Raw genomic sequence first — 18,197 nt, 5'->3', positions numbered from 1 at the left:
GTTGTTGTGTAAAAATGAATTTTGTTTCTTTTGATGAGTGAGTGCTCTGAAGATTAAAAGTACACTTCAGCCATCCCAACACATTAAAAATGTTTTCTCAAACTCTTATTCTGGAGGACAGAACCCGTCATATGAATTCATATAAGTATTGAGTAGTTACGTGTGAGAGTATTCATGAAAAATAGAGTAACACTGAGGATTTCTTATCAATTATTAAAGCAAAATAGTATTTTTCCCAACACTTCATTACTCCGGGCAATGCCGGTTATTACCACTAGTAAGCATATAAGTGTACCAATCATTCAAGTACAATCAAGTCAAAATATTATTATTTTTTTAAAAGATTTAAAGTACACTCATAAGTACATTAAAAGGTATTTCAATTCATCACAAAATCCAATGCAGTGTGATGATAATTTTTAAAACTAACTAATTGAGACCTTCTCCCCATAAATCCTTAAAATATTTCAACGAATGGAGAAGCCTTTGTGAAAAAACATCTATTTTTTTTTTTTCAAAAAAAGACATTCGATAACAAAATTTATAAAAATAGCCATACAGGAGTTGCCTGCAAAACGCAGCTTTCAAAGCGGTGTTTGAAATCATTCTGACTCCCCATGCCTATAGTACAGTTATATTTTCCTCATATTGAATTTTTTTATATTATAATAACAAATTCTAAAAAACTATGTATTGCTACAAACAAGGATATTTATAATTTTATAATTGTTTATAAGTTCGTTCACATACTCTGCCTATAAAGAAGTTCATCATTTTGGATGGAGGGAGTATGTTGTAACTATTTGATTTGATACCAAGACTTAGAGCTGGTACGGTACGGGGTTGTACCACGAATACGTTTTTACCTTCGGTTCGGTACCTACCGAGTGCGGCGAAAAAATATTTACACTTTCAATCTAGAACTTTATCAAAATGTATTTCACCAACCAGTTGTAATATGGCATGTCAATAAAATAAAAATAGCTAATATGATGTCTTGGCTACACCAATTATCGATGTAGCCGCCCTTGGTAAAAATGATGGTTTCCAGGTGGACACGGAAGGCCTTGTACCCATTGCAGGTGTAGTCCTCAAACATGGTATCCCAGTCCTAGTTGACGGTGTCCTTGAGGTTCTTGATACTTGGCTGACGGACGGTGCATGCCTTGGACTCAACATGCACCCGAAAAGTGAAGTCCAATGGGTGGGCATCTGGTGAGTAGGGGAGCTACATTTTCTTTGGCCAGAAATACAAGTTGTCCTCCAACTACTTCTGGGTCTTTTTTGGACGTGTGTGCAGGTGCACCATCCTGCTGGAACCACCCCGTTCATGTCCAGGTAGTTGGTCTGGACTGATAATAGCAACTTCTTCTCTCTTGGTTTCTTGTCAGCGTCCAAAAGTGAGAGGGTCGAAATTCGTAGGCTCCGTTCAAATGGCATTTTCTCGGCTTCTAAGCATCTTAGGAAGATCAAGTTTTTTTTGTTTATTTTAAAATAGTTTACTGCATTCACAAAAATCTTGATTTAAGTAGTGAAAAATAAGAGTAAATATTTTTTCCGCACCCGGTATATATATTATCACATATTAAATATATTGGTACTATAAAATTTTGGAGTTTTTTTTTAATTAAGAGAATTAAAGAGTAAAGTAAGATTTTAATCCATATTCGTCCTGCGCCATAAGACATAATTTCTGTATTTGTTTATCAAAAAAGAAATAATTAATTACAAAATGATATTATACATCAGTTGACAAAACCCAGTGGTATTGTGGAGGGATATTTTAAATATATTTCCTAATGTTTCCAAGTTAGCTTCACGATACCCGGCAATTACAGATAAATCTGTATTATGCAAAATATTTTTTTCGATAACTGGCGATATTGCGACTCCTAATCGGTCTTGTTTATTATCAGAAAATGTAGACAAGCTCATTATACAATGATCTATAATAGTATTATATGACTCGTACATATTTTATATGAACCTTTGTTTTTTATTGAATTCAAATATATTTAGGAATAAATAATTTGGAGAGAAAATAAATTATTAAAATATAAAATATCGGAAAAAGTTAAAAAACAATATTAATTGTAGTAAAAAAACACATTTTTCTATTTTACCGTAGCGAACAATGTACATTGAAGGGTGCACTGCAGTTTGTACTAAACCGTGAGTTTAGTGTACCCTCCCAACCCTACCATGACTAAATTTGGTTAGAACTTATTATACAAACTCCCAATTAAAAAGTTCTGATTATTTAAATTTTACAGTATTGAAATGTCCTGATTAAAAATCTAGTATACCCGATTAAGATTAATTTTTTTATCTGGCTTACACTATTTTAAATAATTTATTATTAAAAAAATGTTCTTAATGTCCTAACACCATTAAAAAAAAAAAGATGGTAAAAAGTGGACATTGAAAAATAATTTATCCCATTTTACGGGTTTTAGTTCTAAAAAAGTTCTCTAACAACACGGATTTCGTATAAAACGGATTTTTCTTGTTCCCAAAAACAGCCATAAGGGAGGATACCTTCTATTTTATTTCCAAAAAAAATAAAGTCAATTCATATTAGTGTGAGAAATAATTAGATGATAGACGGGAAAGGTAGGTTATCTATCAGAAAATTTTAAAAAAATATACATACCCTCTTACTGTGACCAATGACCATATAAAATCTTCGTAACATGTTTGATCAATATCGATCGATAACTTTTGCCGTAATCCTGGTTACTAACAAACAAAAAGAGTAAAAAAATACCATGAGGTCCAATTCGTTGCAGGAATAAATAAGTCAGAGTGCATAGTAGCCCCTCCCCCCCCCCAAATATCCTCCAAATTTCTAAAATATTTAATCCTTCAAACTTCTTTACTAAAAATATAATTTTCAGTGAATATGAATTTTTGAAATTGATTTCCAAAAAGTTAAAAAATACCAATTTTTTTCAAAAAAAAAAAAAAATAATATTTGAAATTCAATTCTCCAGCAAAAATTTAATTTTTTGTCAATAGTTATGAATTTTTGAAATTTTTTCCCAAAAAATTTAATTTTTTGTGAAGAGCTGTGGATTTTTGAATTTATTTTCGAGAAATTTTATAATATTAAATTTTTTGAAAATAAGTTCAAAAATCACTGAAAATCAAAATTTTCAGAAAAATATATGAAAAATATTTTTTTGGATATTTGAGCTAGGCTACATCTCTCAAGACCACCCCGTGCAGACGCCCCTGAAAAAGGGAACTTGGATTTTGGAAAAAAATGCGAAAAAATGTAATAGTGGAAACATCATTCTTGAAATTATTTTCCTAAAAATTTAATTTTACTAATTTTTTGTTAACAAACAGCGTAGGAATTTTGAAATTTTAAACAAAAAATTTAATTTTTTGTAAATAGTTAAGAATTTTTGAAATTTTTTTCCAAAAAATGTTAGCTTTTCTCGAATGCCTGTGGATATTTGAATTTTTTTTCATGGTGTTAGGACATTAAGAATATTTTTTTAATCATAAATTATTTAAAATAGTGTAAGCCAGATTATATTAGGTACTACCTCAATAGTTAGTATTTATTTACAAATTAACAAAAGTTTTCCAATTAGCACAGCAGTGAATACTCTACATACTAACTAATCATGTTTATCTTAACATAAAATAGAGTTGATAGGTAGAAATGAAAATAATGTGTATTTTGGGCATATTAAAAAAAAGAAACCCTCACAATGTAAAGAATGTTTTGGAGGAGATAAGTTTAACTGTTAAGATGTTTCATTAGGTAAGCTACATTCAGCTGTGACAACGGAGGAGAGGAAAAATAAATCAACAAGGACATTGGCAAGAATTACTACAAAGTCGATCCTAAATTCTACTCGGAGTCTGACAAGGACTTGTATTCTGTTTCAATATAATTGAATGTAGTAGAAAGTTCATTGCTCAAGAGTTAAGTAATAAAGACAACAGCTGAGAGATAGAATATTTATTTATGTTACCAATTCTCAAAAAACAGGCGAGCTAAAAAATACATACGTTTTACAACACTATTCATAGGCCCATTACTTGTAATGAGTTGTCAGTACTTGCTTCTAAAACTATTTTGACTGAATAGATTTTTCTTAAACTGTTTCGACTTATAGCCATTTTTCCCCAAAGGATAAATAAATAATAGTTGCTTTTTGTTAGAATAATGATAAAATTATGCAATTGCATCATATTACACTTGTTTGTCAATCCAAATGAGTCTCTTCCGTTATGAATAATACATCATGTCTAATGATAATCACTTCTTCCATCCGAATCGTTGTCGTATTTGTATATTTGTCTGTCTCTTAGTATACTAATTTTATTATCTATTAACCTAGTTCACATACTAGAATTGTAACATTATGTATGCATTAAAATTTTGGGGCATAACTTTATCATTTTCCTAGTAAAAAAAACAATCATTTAATGCCTACAATAGTAATAAACATAACATATTTTGATTAAAAGAATTCAAAAGGAATATAAATTTCAAATAAAAATGAAAAATAACGACGAATAAACCTCATTTATGTGTATATTAAGACGAAATATTCTTGCGACAAAACGACTAAGGCGAAAGGGTGTAAGGTAAAATAATTAAAGGCGAAAGTATCTACCACCAAAGTAATGACTTCAGTGTGAAAATGACAAGCCAATTTATCAGATAATTTATCCTTAAAGTAATATCACCCTTGAGCATAATCGTCTTTGTTCATAAGCAAAGCAGTAATCATATTTTATTTGCTTGATTACAGGAAAGTTCACAGGACTCTCATCATGGGAAAATATTTTACTACGCTCATTTCATTAAAACATGCCCGAAGACATAAAAAAACGAGATAAATCCGTTACATCCCCAAATCCCCCGAGGACAAAACCGAGGACCAAGTATTTTGCTAGGGAAAATCATCAAAACAATAAAAATGAGGCTATATATTTCTAATAAAAGTGGTATTTTATTAGTACCTTTATCAAAATAAACATTAAAAACATATAAAAAAGAAAAGGCACAAGTAAAAAGTACAATGTTGGTTCAAGCCTACAAGTCCAAAGTTTTTTTTGCTAGGAAGGTTTCTGAGCCAGGTGCTTTACTGACTTGCCACTCGATGATATAAATCTCTCAAGAAAGAGAAGCCAAGTTTGTTCTTCTCAGAGATTGGTTCCCGAAGCTCATCTCTCTTTTCGTAGCCAACTCCAGGTGTCTTGACGTGTAGGATATTCCACATAGTCCTGAGCTCACATTCTCCCACAGGAGTGTGGTTGAAAGAAGACAAGGGGAATATTATCTAGCTGTTGGTTTGGTGAAGAGGAGAACCATTTTCTCACGAATGAAAGAGAGCTTCGAAGCTTGCTTAGGTTCAATCTCTGAGGAGTTGAGAAACTTCACTAACTTGTTGAAAATTGTCTTCCCAGGTCTCTGTTTGATGCAATTCTTCTTTTGCTCCCAGAAAGGAAGCCAAATTGATAGCTTGAATCACAGTGTTGACCTTGCCTTCTGAAGTGATGTGTGACACTGCCTTTTTGTCAATCAACACACCAGAGTGGTACATTGTGAATGACATCTCTGTCTCAAACTGAATGCTGGCTATTACTTTGTGTCCCAATTTCTCATCATGGGATAACTTCAAAAGGACAACACTTGGTTTTGTGATGAGGATGAAGTTTGATGGGAGTGTCTCTTTGTCCAATTTGCCACCAAGTTCTTCCACAGAACTCATTTCATTGAATTGCTGAGCCCTACCTGAAGTGGTCGAAGCTTGAGTTGGCCTTGATTAAGCTTTAGGAGTTGAGAGGTATTTGGGCAGTTTGTCCATAGGGATGGTACTACATCTTGTTTGAGGTACCTGTAAATGAAGGACAGTTATCAGCATACGCATAAAAAGTGAGCGGCTGTCTTACCTCTTCTTTAGAGCCTTTCCAAGGGGCTGACTTCTTTTAGACTCACAGATGTAATTAGATTCATTGGATGGTGCGCAATCTGTCTTCTTCAGATCTGTTTCTCTTGGAATGTATCTCAGCAAGGTGCTATCAAGTCTAGGTATTCTCGCTTTGTTTGGCCACAAATGGATCGTATTACCAGACTATTGTGGCTCGTTGTCATAGCCCGTTCTACAGCCTGGAGTACAACACTTAGTGGTCATGATGGAATTACAAAACACAATAAAGATGGGGTCCGCAAAGTAACTAATAATTATTAGTTATTACTTATTATCTTACCAAACACGTTCAATTGTTGTTTTTTTAATGGACCCATGTTGCACATGTATTTGAATTCATGTTTGCACGTGACTGGCTCTGCTTACAGGAGTCCTTGACAAAACACAAGCCATTCCTTCGGTATAATGATTCAGTCATATTTAAGTTCTTATGGAGTATCAATAAATCGAATAATGAGGATGAGAGTGTATAAACTGACAATTAGATCTATTCATTTTTTTTTTTTAAATCTTTTAATATTTGACTATTTCCCGTTCTTCAAGGTCTATATAAACAAAATATACCAGCCATTTGGATTTTGGACCATGACTATGCCTGCCACATTGACCTTGAAATTTTTTTTGGGTGGCTCTAAAAAGGCAAAAAACCTTATTGTTTGTATTCTTTTGACTATAGCTTCGCAATAACTTATCTTATATCATTGATATAGGTATCAAATCAAAGCCATAGGTAAATTTTACCCTCATATTAAAAAATGCTTTTTTTTTATATTTTTCAAATTTTTTCCCTCGTCTTTTTTGGTATTCTCCAAAGTTATTATTATCTTGACGTATTGTGTTAGTTAAATTACTGCTTGCCATACATACATAAAATAAAATTTTACAAATATAAGGCAGCGAACACGACCACACAACGCGGTATTTGTGCTACTAAAGCAGACTGTAAAACCTAGTTTCGATTAAAATTTTGTTTCATAATATATTTTATTTTTTTACATTTTATATATTCTAAAATACAAAAGTCTTCGTTATTGTCATTCATTGCTTGATGTCTCTCGTAAGATAGGGCAGGGCATCTATTGATGAGATGGTCTGCACCTTGCAGTTCTTCCATACAAAAATTGCACGCTAAGCTTATATCTTTCCACTTCCTTAGGTGGGCTAGAAAAAGGCCATGTTTATAGGCTTGTACAATGAGTCTCAATTTTGTTCTTCCCAGCTTGATACACTTCGACTACGGCTTATTAAGCATAGTATGCGTATGTTTCATACTTTGATCTTTTTGATATCGGTCCCACCAATATTGATAGAAGAAGTCATGAATAATGGAATCGCCTTAGCTCATGCACAACGTGTTTGGGAGAAGTTATTCTCTTGAATTCAATGTGTGTTCGCGCCCAGGCGATTCCTATAGAAAGAAATTTGCGTTATGTATATGTATTTCACCAAAAGATTCCTAGATGGAGTCAATGTAATACTATAATGTTTACTAATACTTAATGAGTGCAACTACATCTAACCAATTAAAGGAACATTAATACAAAAAAGTTATTTATGTAACTTGGAGCCGTCCCAATATTATACTAGTTTTTCCTCCAAGTAGTCCTCTTTGCAAAATGGTCTAGAAATTTATTTCCTGTAATGGCAGAAGGTCTTTGCAGCATTCTAGATGTATATTTCTCTCGCTCATGCCTTAAATGTTTACATTTTAAAACTTCTTTAGTAGTAGTAAGTGGATTAAAGATTGCAACAATTGCGGATTGGGAGTCCGATCTGATTATCAGAATTTTTCAGTGTTTTTTCGTACTTGAGAAGAGCTTCTACACCTTGTGTCATGGCAAAAATCTCTGCTTGAAACACAGGAGCCTCTTTATTCAATGAAGCCATTGAATGAAAAATTTATACATCATCTTTAGTGATGCCCCATCCAGACCCAGTGTTTCCGTCATCGTCTTTAGAACCGTCCGTATAGATGATCGCGTCAGTAATTTTAATCTAACTATTATCTATCCAAATGCGATTACTTTTTATGTAGTCACTTGGTTGATCCATTCCGACTTGTGTAAGTATTTTATCACTATAGAGCTGATGCTCACGGCTTTTGGAAGATTACCAATTCCATCCCAGGTATCACGTAAGAAATGCTTCGTTCTACATCTTAGTGTATATGTCCAGAGGAGCAATACTCAAAACTGCCTTTATTCCTACAGTTGGTGTCGATCGAAATGAATGAGTCATTGCTAAGAGTGGTTTCCTTTGAAGGTGTTTAATATATGCATGCCCCCATTTGACCCCCATAAAAGATTATAGGTATTGCTTCATACAAGTGTCCCTATTTTTCACCTATGATTGCCATGGCCATATTCTATATGCATGAGGCCTTTTTTTCAAATGTTCTATCCAAAAGCATTTGAATCAACAATCATACCTAGGTACATCATATGTGTGGAATCACTTTGCCATCCATTTCTAATTTGAAATTTATATGTTTATATGCTCTTATAAACAGACTGTAGTGCTTGATTTTGATGAGCTAAAGGTAAGCCTTTTCTTTTCTCCATTCAATAACAGTATTAATTGCCCTTTGCATTGTAGTAACAAGGATGTGGAGATGTATTCCACTAATTAAAAGAAGGATGTCGTCTGCGTAACCCACGACCTTGATTGCTCCATTTGTAAACTTATAAAGTAAACTATCCATAATCATAATCCAAACGACTGGCGATGGAGCACCCCCTTGTGGGCTCCCACGGATTGGATTGACTTTTCTATAACAAACTGGATTTTATTTTTTCGATAATTTGACTACCAGCTTTTGTTCCATAGGCGTTGGCATGCTCTCATGTGAATTGAATAAGGTGATTGGGACTAATTCCTGAGTCAGATACGAGCCGTGATTTCTCATTTTCTTCAGAACAGAGGTTGCGAGTTCATTATCAATATGTTGAATGTGAAGCATGTTCTTAGTTAATTGGAAGTCGTGAGTAGGAGTATCGGCTACAGATTTTGCAGTTATCCAGTGCTTTGTATAAAATAAAATCAGGAATTTATTTATTCTCTCAAGTTTAATGATGGAGTCCTTTTTGTATTTCACCCATTTCAAAACATTATTATTTTCATAGCATATATATTCTTGGACATTCAACGGTCTTGATGAATTGCACCGGACTTGGTCCAATGAATAGCTCAACTAGGTATCCTACTAATAATAATCAGACACCGCTCTGCTACTTCTCTGAGCCCTTGGCGATGTCTTCTCTTATAAATTGTTTATGGCATTAATTAATTTTTTTATGGGTTTATCTTCATCTTTTTCCCCATTGCCTAAAATACTTTGATTGTCCTTATCTAACATGGACCAAACGTTTTTTAATTTACCAAACATTGTATTGCCCGTATCCTGACTCTTGCCAAAAATATCCTCCCATGCTCCTCCAACTATCATCTCTATGATGTCTCCAAACAACAAGAGGAAAAAATTTAGTCCAAGTTTGTCATTAATCAGTATTCCTGCACAGGAACACGATGCCACTATTGCTTGTTGTTGCATCAAATTCTAGACTAACAACATTGTTTTTTAGGTTCCATGTTTCTTATAGCTCCAATGTACCCTTGCATTGTTGAAGGTTATATTTTCCAAGGTTAATAGAAATACAAGGTTAACCCATCATGTATTCAGGCTTGCTAGAATTTTCAATTTGATGTACCCTACCAACTGATGGCAAGACAAACAGATTTTGAATTCAAGGGTATAACAACAGTATATTAACAGCATATATAATGAGGAACCTCCAGTGTATTTTTTGGCTGGTGTTTTTTTTATTTTTTATATTGGTAATGAATTTTCTTTTCCCTAGCAGTTGTTATTATTGTTTCATTCCTGAGTAGTGAACTTCCATTTCTAAATAGATTCAATTATATTCAAAAATCAGATTGAACATTCGTGTGTGTTCATTGATGGACTCTGATAAAAATTGGGCATCGACATGGAAGTAATTCTAGCAAATTTCCTTGTTTATATCCTTTTCGCCTTCCTCCCTAGTAACAGCTGATCTGATAAAACGTCATGAGCATTCTGCTTTCTCTCCTCCCAAACATTCTTCATATTCTCAGGGTTACCCATTCTACAATAGATTTTCATCATTAAGCATATAATACTAGACATTTTGATTAATAGTAACAGAATATACTCTTTGACTCCACTATAAAAAAACGTTGTGGAAGTCAAACATCAGCCAGAAAAGGGTTACGGTGTAACCTTGTATTTCTATTAAACTTAATATTTTCTACAATTCTATATATTTTTCCTTTCTAATTTAGGAAATTTTAATTTTTAATTCCTATTTTGTGTGATGAATACCTACACAACACAGAGGAGCCTCGCTTTTCACATGTCTGTTGGGGTTCCAGCAATTTAATATAAAAGTTTGAACGTGGCTCCCTCTAGCATAAGGTATTTTAACAAACGATGCATTATTAAAATTGTGTTGACCATGACGTTGTATATAGTATATATTGCTTATTAGTTCGTGATATAATATAATGGAAGTGTAAACAGTCGTCATCATTATTGGATAGTTCTAAGCATTAGAGCGCCGGATATGAGAAACAGTCAAATACTTATCTTTATTTCAAAAAAGGACAAAAAAATTTAAGAGTTTTGGAAACACATAAATATTATTATTATTTATTTATTTTTTTTTTTTTTGCTTCGTAATGGTTACAAGTTTATTCTCTTTTTTTTATACTTCGGTTAAGAAAAAAAAACACCTACAGAAATAGATTTATGTCTTTAACTTGGCAGTAAAATTATTTTATTTCAAACTTTAAAAAAAAATTCGGTAAGGAAAATATAGTTCCTAAACTCTATTTTGAACTTTTTCTCGCCTTCTTCAAAATACATAATCATTATTCACAGTGTCTCAACTTTTAAGAACTAGGAAAATATGTGTATAAATTGTTTTAAACAATGTAAACTCCTTATTTAAACGGATAGAGATACGAAAACAATGGCTCCCACACGATTCTAACTAAGTGAGTGAGTCAAAGTCCCTTTCAAACTATATATTATTTATAAATTTGAAAAACTAAAAGAAAGTGCAAATATGCAAAATTATTTTAAAGAAGTTTTTCTCCTTTTTGAAGTGGATAATGACGCAAATATGACATTTAATTAATATTTGTTAGATTTTATTAAAGAGGCCAAAATATAAGATATATATATATATCAGAAAGGGGGATCTGATATATGAGATACCCGAGTTTCATAGTAAGAAGAGGTATGACGTGCTGCGTTCATGTAAATAGAAGGTCTCACTATGTTAAGGAAGTTGTGAGTTTGTCTCTTATGAAGTATTCTGAGGGGGGTGTTCAGAAGTCGATCCGTGGACTGAGGGATAAGGTCGGAGGAGATCACATCTCATTAAGTAAAGCACTATGCATTTTTGTTCTATGTACCATGAACCATTATAGTATAATTACAGGATGAACGTAATGATTATTATGGAAGAACTTCTATGTCAACAAACTCATTAACTCTTGAAACAGAAAAAAACCCGACAGGGAAACTAATTCGAGTAATTGTGATCGATTGAGTCGGGATCCCTCTCCTCCTAATCCAATATGTATTCTTTATTTTACGAAGTTATTTCCTTGTAATTAAAAGGTTGCGATAATTGAATTTCAACTATCTCCTGTCGCTGTCTCCAATTTTGAGAAAGAAAGAGAAAGTATGACGTGCGGCTCAAACTTATACGATGTATCCACTTCACACATACTTGATTATATGTCATATACAAGGGTATGCCCTTATCGGTTGAATCCCTAGAACCGGAATCGAAGAAGTCGAAACAAGACAGCAACATATTGTTTATTGGTCTCGTTTCTTGTGCTTTTGTTCCTGTATATGTAGAATATATAAAGAAAATACAATATATATTATACAAAAAAATTAGCTATTATCAATTTAGCCATTTTTAGAGTGAGTTTTTAGTTGCAATTGCAGCGTTTTACAATGATTTTTTTACGTCGCCAGTGTGATACAGTTGTATATGAGTTCCAAATAACGAAGGGCTTCTTTTGGATCTGGAAAAGTGGTTTTAGGCGCCAAACGGTGTAAATTAAAGAGGCAAGGGGTGGGGTAGATTATGGATTATGGATATAATATGATAACTATAATATTTCGGAAGGCAAGGTTTCCCAGACTTTACAATGACAAAGCACCTTTACACTAATACATTTTTAACTGAGGTCCCCTCTATACAAAACATGCAATCCTCAATTCTCCATCTTCCTGCACGGTCCCCCTCACGGTCCCACTTTGAAAACCATTGCCTTGACTAACCTTAGCTTTCGGGGTTTTAATGTTAAATAGATAATAGTCCTGATACTGTAACGATCACTCACGGCTAATTTTCTTTTAATTGGATTCCGTTCCTGTAATTTTGATGCCAATTTTTGAAGGATAATTGACGAAAATATGGATAAAAATAGAAAACGTCGAGTCCGGCGGTCATATAAGCATTGTTTTGATTGCTCAGGAGATAAACAGTAATATATATTTTTTTAAATAAAAAAAAATAATAGATTTCTTTTTATTAAACCTATTATTTAATATTTGTAAATTCAAATTTGTATTTGAAGTGTTACAAAAATCAAAATTTAATATTTTATTTATTTATGATGCCCCCCAAACCTACATAATGTCATAACAGTTTGCGGAGAATACCTTTTTTTTTTTTAGTTTGTTCATGCCCCATTAATCGATGTTTATAATTTGGAGCATTATCCAACCTGAAACATTAATTAAAGCACGGACAATTTTCCATGGGCAGATTCCCTAGAACCTTTGCCGAATTCAAAGTACTCGTACATATAATAGGTGTATCTTTGGTGGTACTTTGGGCCATGCTATATTATCTATGTATGTATGTATTAGAGATGGGTTTTTGTTACTCTTCTTTCTTTTTAAAAATGGGTAGGCACGGGTAATTAAATTTCAGAATCGGGCAAAAACATGCATTTATTCGGATATTATAATATTCGCGAGCAGTCATGTTAATAATTGTACACAAGTGATAATCGTACATGAATGCTTAACGATAAACAAATTCATACAAGTGAATGATGAAAGTCAAAAATAGACTTTTTAAATTATTCATCCTTAATTTATAATTAATTATCTCAGATCCCTCTTTGTTTTAATATCTTTTATAATTTTTCTCGATAAATATATTTTCTCACAGAGATATTGAGTATTCCTGACTTTATTTCAGATGTTTCGGAGTACTTCACACGTCTAAATATTTAAATAGTTTTTATATGACAGTTTTGTACATAAAGGAGGGGGTTGAATAACAAAAGGAAGAACGAAGACAAGATGTTAATATGAAAATAGAGGGAACAAGAATGTGCATTTGTTAGAGCGTAAAACATCCGCTTAAAATCAAATTGAGTAATGTATCTTAATGCCTTTCAAAGTTAGGGTTTACGCACTATTTACGTTTTATGCTACCTTGACCTCTCAAAATTTAATGGCTTGCTATTGTAACCATCTTCGTACCAAGTTTAATAAAAATTTTTAATTTTTGCCAAAACATATCCAAAAACATGACTACCGTTTAACTTCATTGGCAGAGGTCATTAATAATAATTCCATGATATTAAATAAATCAGCTACACTTGTTCATTCAATACTAAATAATTTCTACAATTCATAATCTCCCAAGGACATACTTATGTAATAAGAGGGCAAAGGGATCGGGAGCACATTAAAAGGGAATGGCAGGATGGTTGTGGCCTGTGACCTGTAGTCTGACGAGCCATGTGTTAAAAGATGTACGAAATTGGTCGATTTACTATGATTGCGCTTTATTTTTCTAAAATTGGTTACCAAGAAACGAAAAGTAGTTTAAAAAGTGAACAATTAACGATTAAAAGTGGACAATCAAAGTGAACTAAACGATTTAAAAAAGATGAACGACAACATGCGTGATCACAAGTAATTAATAGCTACATAGCATATGGGCTAAAACGTCTTGAACTTTACTAATATACGGTGCTATTTATTTTTTTAGTTCACCTCTTGTTCAGTGAGTATCAACCTTCGAAAGACAGCTGTCAAAACTTCATGAGAATCTGTTCTTTAGTTTGTGAGTTATTGCTAAGTGTGACACTATTTTTTTTATTTTTTTTTCAAAATTACTGATAAAAAACAGTTTCATGTTTTACTTTTATACTGTTTCTTGATTGGGAAAATACTGTTTAAGCTAAACAATGTCTTAAAAAGTGTTGTGGGGACTCAGATCCATTAGAAACAACAAATAAACGTTGTTTCCCAACTTTAAACGTGGTCATATATACGCCAATGATGCAGAACACAATGGACGTCCAAAGGAGGGGCAACAACAGAAAAAATGAAAAATCCACGAAATCGTTTTAAAATTATCGATATGTGAAGTTGTCTGAGTTAGCTGATATCGTAAAGATACTAAAAGAACGTTTTCCCTCTATATTGCATGAGCATTTGTCCATGAGAAAGCTCTGTTCAAATTGGATGCTGCGTTTGCTCAATATTTATCAAAAACAAAAACGTGTTGATGATTCTGAGCAGTGTATTGCCCTGTTTAGACGTAACAACCCGGAATTATTGCCTCGTTTTGTGGCAATGTACGAACATGGATCCATCACTTCACTCCTTAATCAAAAACAATCATCATTTGACTGGAAAGCAACAGTTGAACCTCGTCCAACGCTCCCAAAAGCACTACAATCAGATTTTTGGATGCGCGTGTTATAATATTTATAGACTACCTTGAGAAGGAAATAACATTAGTAGTGAATATTATAGAGCATTATTAGAGTGTTTGAATGACGAAAACACGGTATAAAGCCACCATTTGAAGATCATGAATGTGCTGTATCATCAGGATAAGGCACCGTGTCACAAGTCAATCAAAACTACATTCACTGAACTTTGAATTTCTTCCACATCCATTTTCCTCCCTATGTGTCTCCCAGTGAAAACTGGCTTTATAAGAAATTTTTCTCCAATGAAGAGGTTACCGCTGAAACTACGGACTCTTTTGATGCAAAAAATAAAGCATTTTATAAAAGTGGTATTGAAATTATTAGAGCAGCCCTAGAATGATTGTGTTGCTCTTGATGAAAATTATATCGATGATTAAAGCCAATTTTGAAAGAAAAAAAACCATGTTTTCTTTTTTAAGCTGGTATCCATGAGTTATGGTAAAGAGATTCTAACAAAAGAGGCGACAGGCATATCAATAACGAAAAAATTGTTATCCCAAATACTAATAGTTATAAAATTTATAATTACGCTATGAACATCTTTTGACTACTGTTATTGTTAGGTTTTTTGAAGATAAATATGAGCGTTTTATTTTCCTCGCATTCTACAAATATGTCCATGCCTAATCCTTTTTTAATTGAGGGTGTGTGAATGAGTGAACATATTTGAGTTACATGTTTTTTGACTCATTATATTATTTTAACCAGGGTGTCGTCTTTTTCTGTAGACTATCTTTACATATAAACAGTGATGCACAGAGATTCAAATAATATTAAATGCCGGTTTGTTAAAAAAAGAAACCAAGAATGAACATGGTCATCCTGACAATTTGAAGAATGTTTGGGAGAAAAGCATCTGAGACAACAAAAGATCATCAAGACAATGCCAAGCCACATACATCTTTGAAGACGGGCCAGAAGCTCCAAGAACTCGGATGGGAAGTTTTTAGGTATCCACCCTATAGTTCGGACCTGGCACCAAGTGGCTACTACCTGCTACTGTTTATGACCACTGCGCTTGGGGTAAAAATTAGACGTCCGAGTTTTTTTGCCAATGGGGACAAGGGATTAAACGTGACGGGTATTATGGGAACAAATTATGGAACAGAACAGGGCATACTTGGCTTAAATTGTAACCCTTCTTATAAAACATTGAAATTAAGAGTAAAAATAAAAAAGTACTTTTTCCGAACCCCCATTATATTTCCTAGCTTAAAGTAGTAAGTTTCTTCTTTGTCTGTTATTTTTGAGAAAATTAGCAATTAATCGGCCCATCATATTTTTTGAGAGTGCTAGGAAAAAGTTTACAGACCGATTAAAATATTTATCTAAAAGAAAACTTAAAGCTTTGCTTACCAAAAAGGAATATCAACTATTGTATGTCTAGAAAAATATAGATTATTATTCATAGACAAAAATACATATAAGATATGCATATCTACCTTAATTTATACTTACTACTAATGGCGAATCCTATTCTGCATATAGGTATTCATATTTAAATTATTATATTAATGTGACTATAAAACGACGAGTTTTATAGCGAACAAAAAGGGTTAGAGTGAGTGTTAGAAGGGGGAACGAGTATTTTGGCAAATAACGAGTATTCAGGCGAGTAACGAGTATATTCAGGCGAGTAACGAGTATTCAAGCGGAGTATAGTTCGTAACTATATTTTTTCACATATATAGATGAGTATTCATGACTTGATTTGAGATGTTTGAGATAACTTTACACGTCTCAACCTATATTAATAAAACAAAGTTTATGATATGTATATTTGATCTTAGAAATAATAATAGAATTATTACATATCAGAAATAACAATAGAATCGTATTTATTAAATATGTATGATATGGGAAAGGGAGCGCTCTAGAGACTAAAGTACTCTCGCCTCCTCTTCAGTCACATCATATTGTTATTTTTATCCCAAACTCTTATTATTATTTTTTCACTCTTGAGGAGAAAACATATATGAATTGGATAGCGTAAGGATGTGGAGGTTAGAAGAGAGACATTATATTTACAGGTTCTTGTGCGAATTGTTCTGCCTGAATGGGAGTATGCTCAAGATTCACAACGACTTGACGAGACGAATTCTTTATTTCTGGGATGAATGAGAACCCACTGCCTGCTAAAGCAGCTTTGGATTTACTAATACAATTATGCTCAACTTATTGATTTGACAATATATTTTCCGTATTAACTTATATCAACAATAAATAAAGATTACAGCTTATGGTAAAGGAGGATCTTGGAGTTGCTGTTGCAAAAACGAGAATTGATAATATATAAATTATTCCAAGTAGTACATATTAGTATATTACGGATTTTATATTTACAATATATTCGATTATTTCTTCGTTGTATTTCTTATATTTTCCAAAATATCATAGCTACTTTGTTACTTAAACCAACTAGGCTGAAGTGAATAATTGGCAAAAAAAAAATTAAAGACACAACAAAACATATTTATATAATGGGCCTTTTTTAAAAGAAATGAAAAAATGGAACGTCGAGGATCAATTATAATTTAAGAACCTCAAAATAATAAAACTTACACCTGTTGTGAAGGTGTAATCGATAAAGCTGTTAATTAATTGCAATGTCCTATTTTACAGAGGTGGTAACTGACACATTATTTGTCCTCTGATATTATAATATGTAGAAATTAAATCTTTATTTTTCATCAATATAGGCTTGATTTAACTTTATGATATAGACTTTGAGTCATATATTTTCATAAATGAACTCCAAATTTTATATTCATTTCTCAATGACAGGTGTAAGGGTCGCACATTGGCTAGCAACATTAGCATCTATTTTTACCCCAAGACTAGGAACCGCTCAGGCATGTAGAAGACAATATTAGCTGTAGTATCCTCTTAATCGGTAAAGTCAAGTCTACGTCTCTTTCAAGCAAACGTATTTGCCCTACCCCTGTATCCCTTCTAGGCACTATAGAGAGTTAAAGGTGAAACTCAATAAAGTTTGGGAACCACTGCACTAATGTTTTAATGAAAATTTTGTCTATTTAAATGTAATATATACTTTCTTCCATAAAAATATGACGAATGTTTGACAAATTGCCTTATGAACTTATTTTATGCCCTTATAGTAATTTACCAGCTTTTCTACTCCATTTGTAGAGGGCGCGCTTGAGGCTTTGCTTACAGGTTTCAAGTTTTATATGGTGTAGATGAGGTTTAGCAACGAGTGTGCAACGGCTCGGCGCGTCATATTAAAAAAGAAAATTGAAGTATACATATGTATATATGTATAGGGTTTTTAGTGTGCTATTTTATTGTTGTTAGGAAGCTGAATAATGTTTTATTTTAATTTCTCAAGGATTTATCATTATTTTTTTATCATGAGTAGAGAATAACTAAGTATTGGGTAACAACGTGTGAGTTTGATCATAAAAACAGAAG

At 32.8% G+C, this 18,197-nt stretch overlaps 1 protein-coding gene across 1 annotated transcript; it reads right to left on the bottom strand.

Annotated features, from left to right (window-relative positions):
* Positions 1-5,378: 5,378 nt before the first annotated feature.
* Positions 5,379-5,738, bottom strand: LOC121123602 (uncharacterized). The gene has a single exon (XM_040718725.1). The coding sequence runs from the start codon at positions 5,736-5,738 to the stop codon at positions 5,379-5,381; it is 360 nt and encodes a 119-aa protein (XP_040574659.1).
* Between the last annotated feature and the right edge of the window lie 12,459 nt (positions 5,739-18,197).

This window comes from Lepeophtheirus salmonis, chromosome 8 (genome assembly GCF_016086655.4).
Source record: "Lepeophtheirus salmonis chromosome 8, UVic_Lsal_1.4, whole genome shotgun sequence".
NCBI lineage: Eukaryota > Metazoa > Arthropoda > Copepoda > Siphonostomatoida > Caligidae > Lepeophtheirus > Lepeophtheirus salmonis.
Note: the sequence above shows the minus strand (reverse complement) of the source record. Positions and strands in the feature narration are given on the sequence as shown.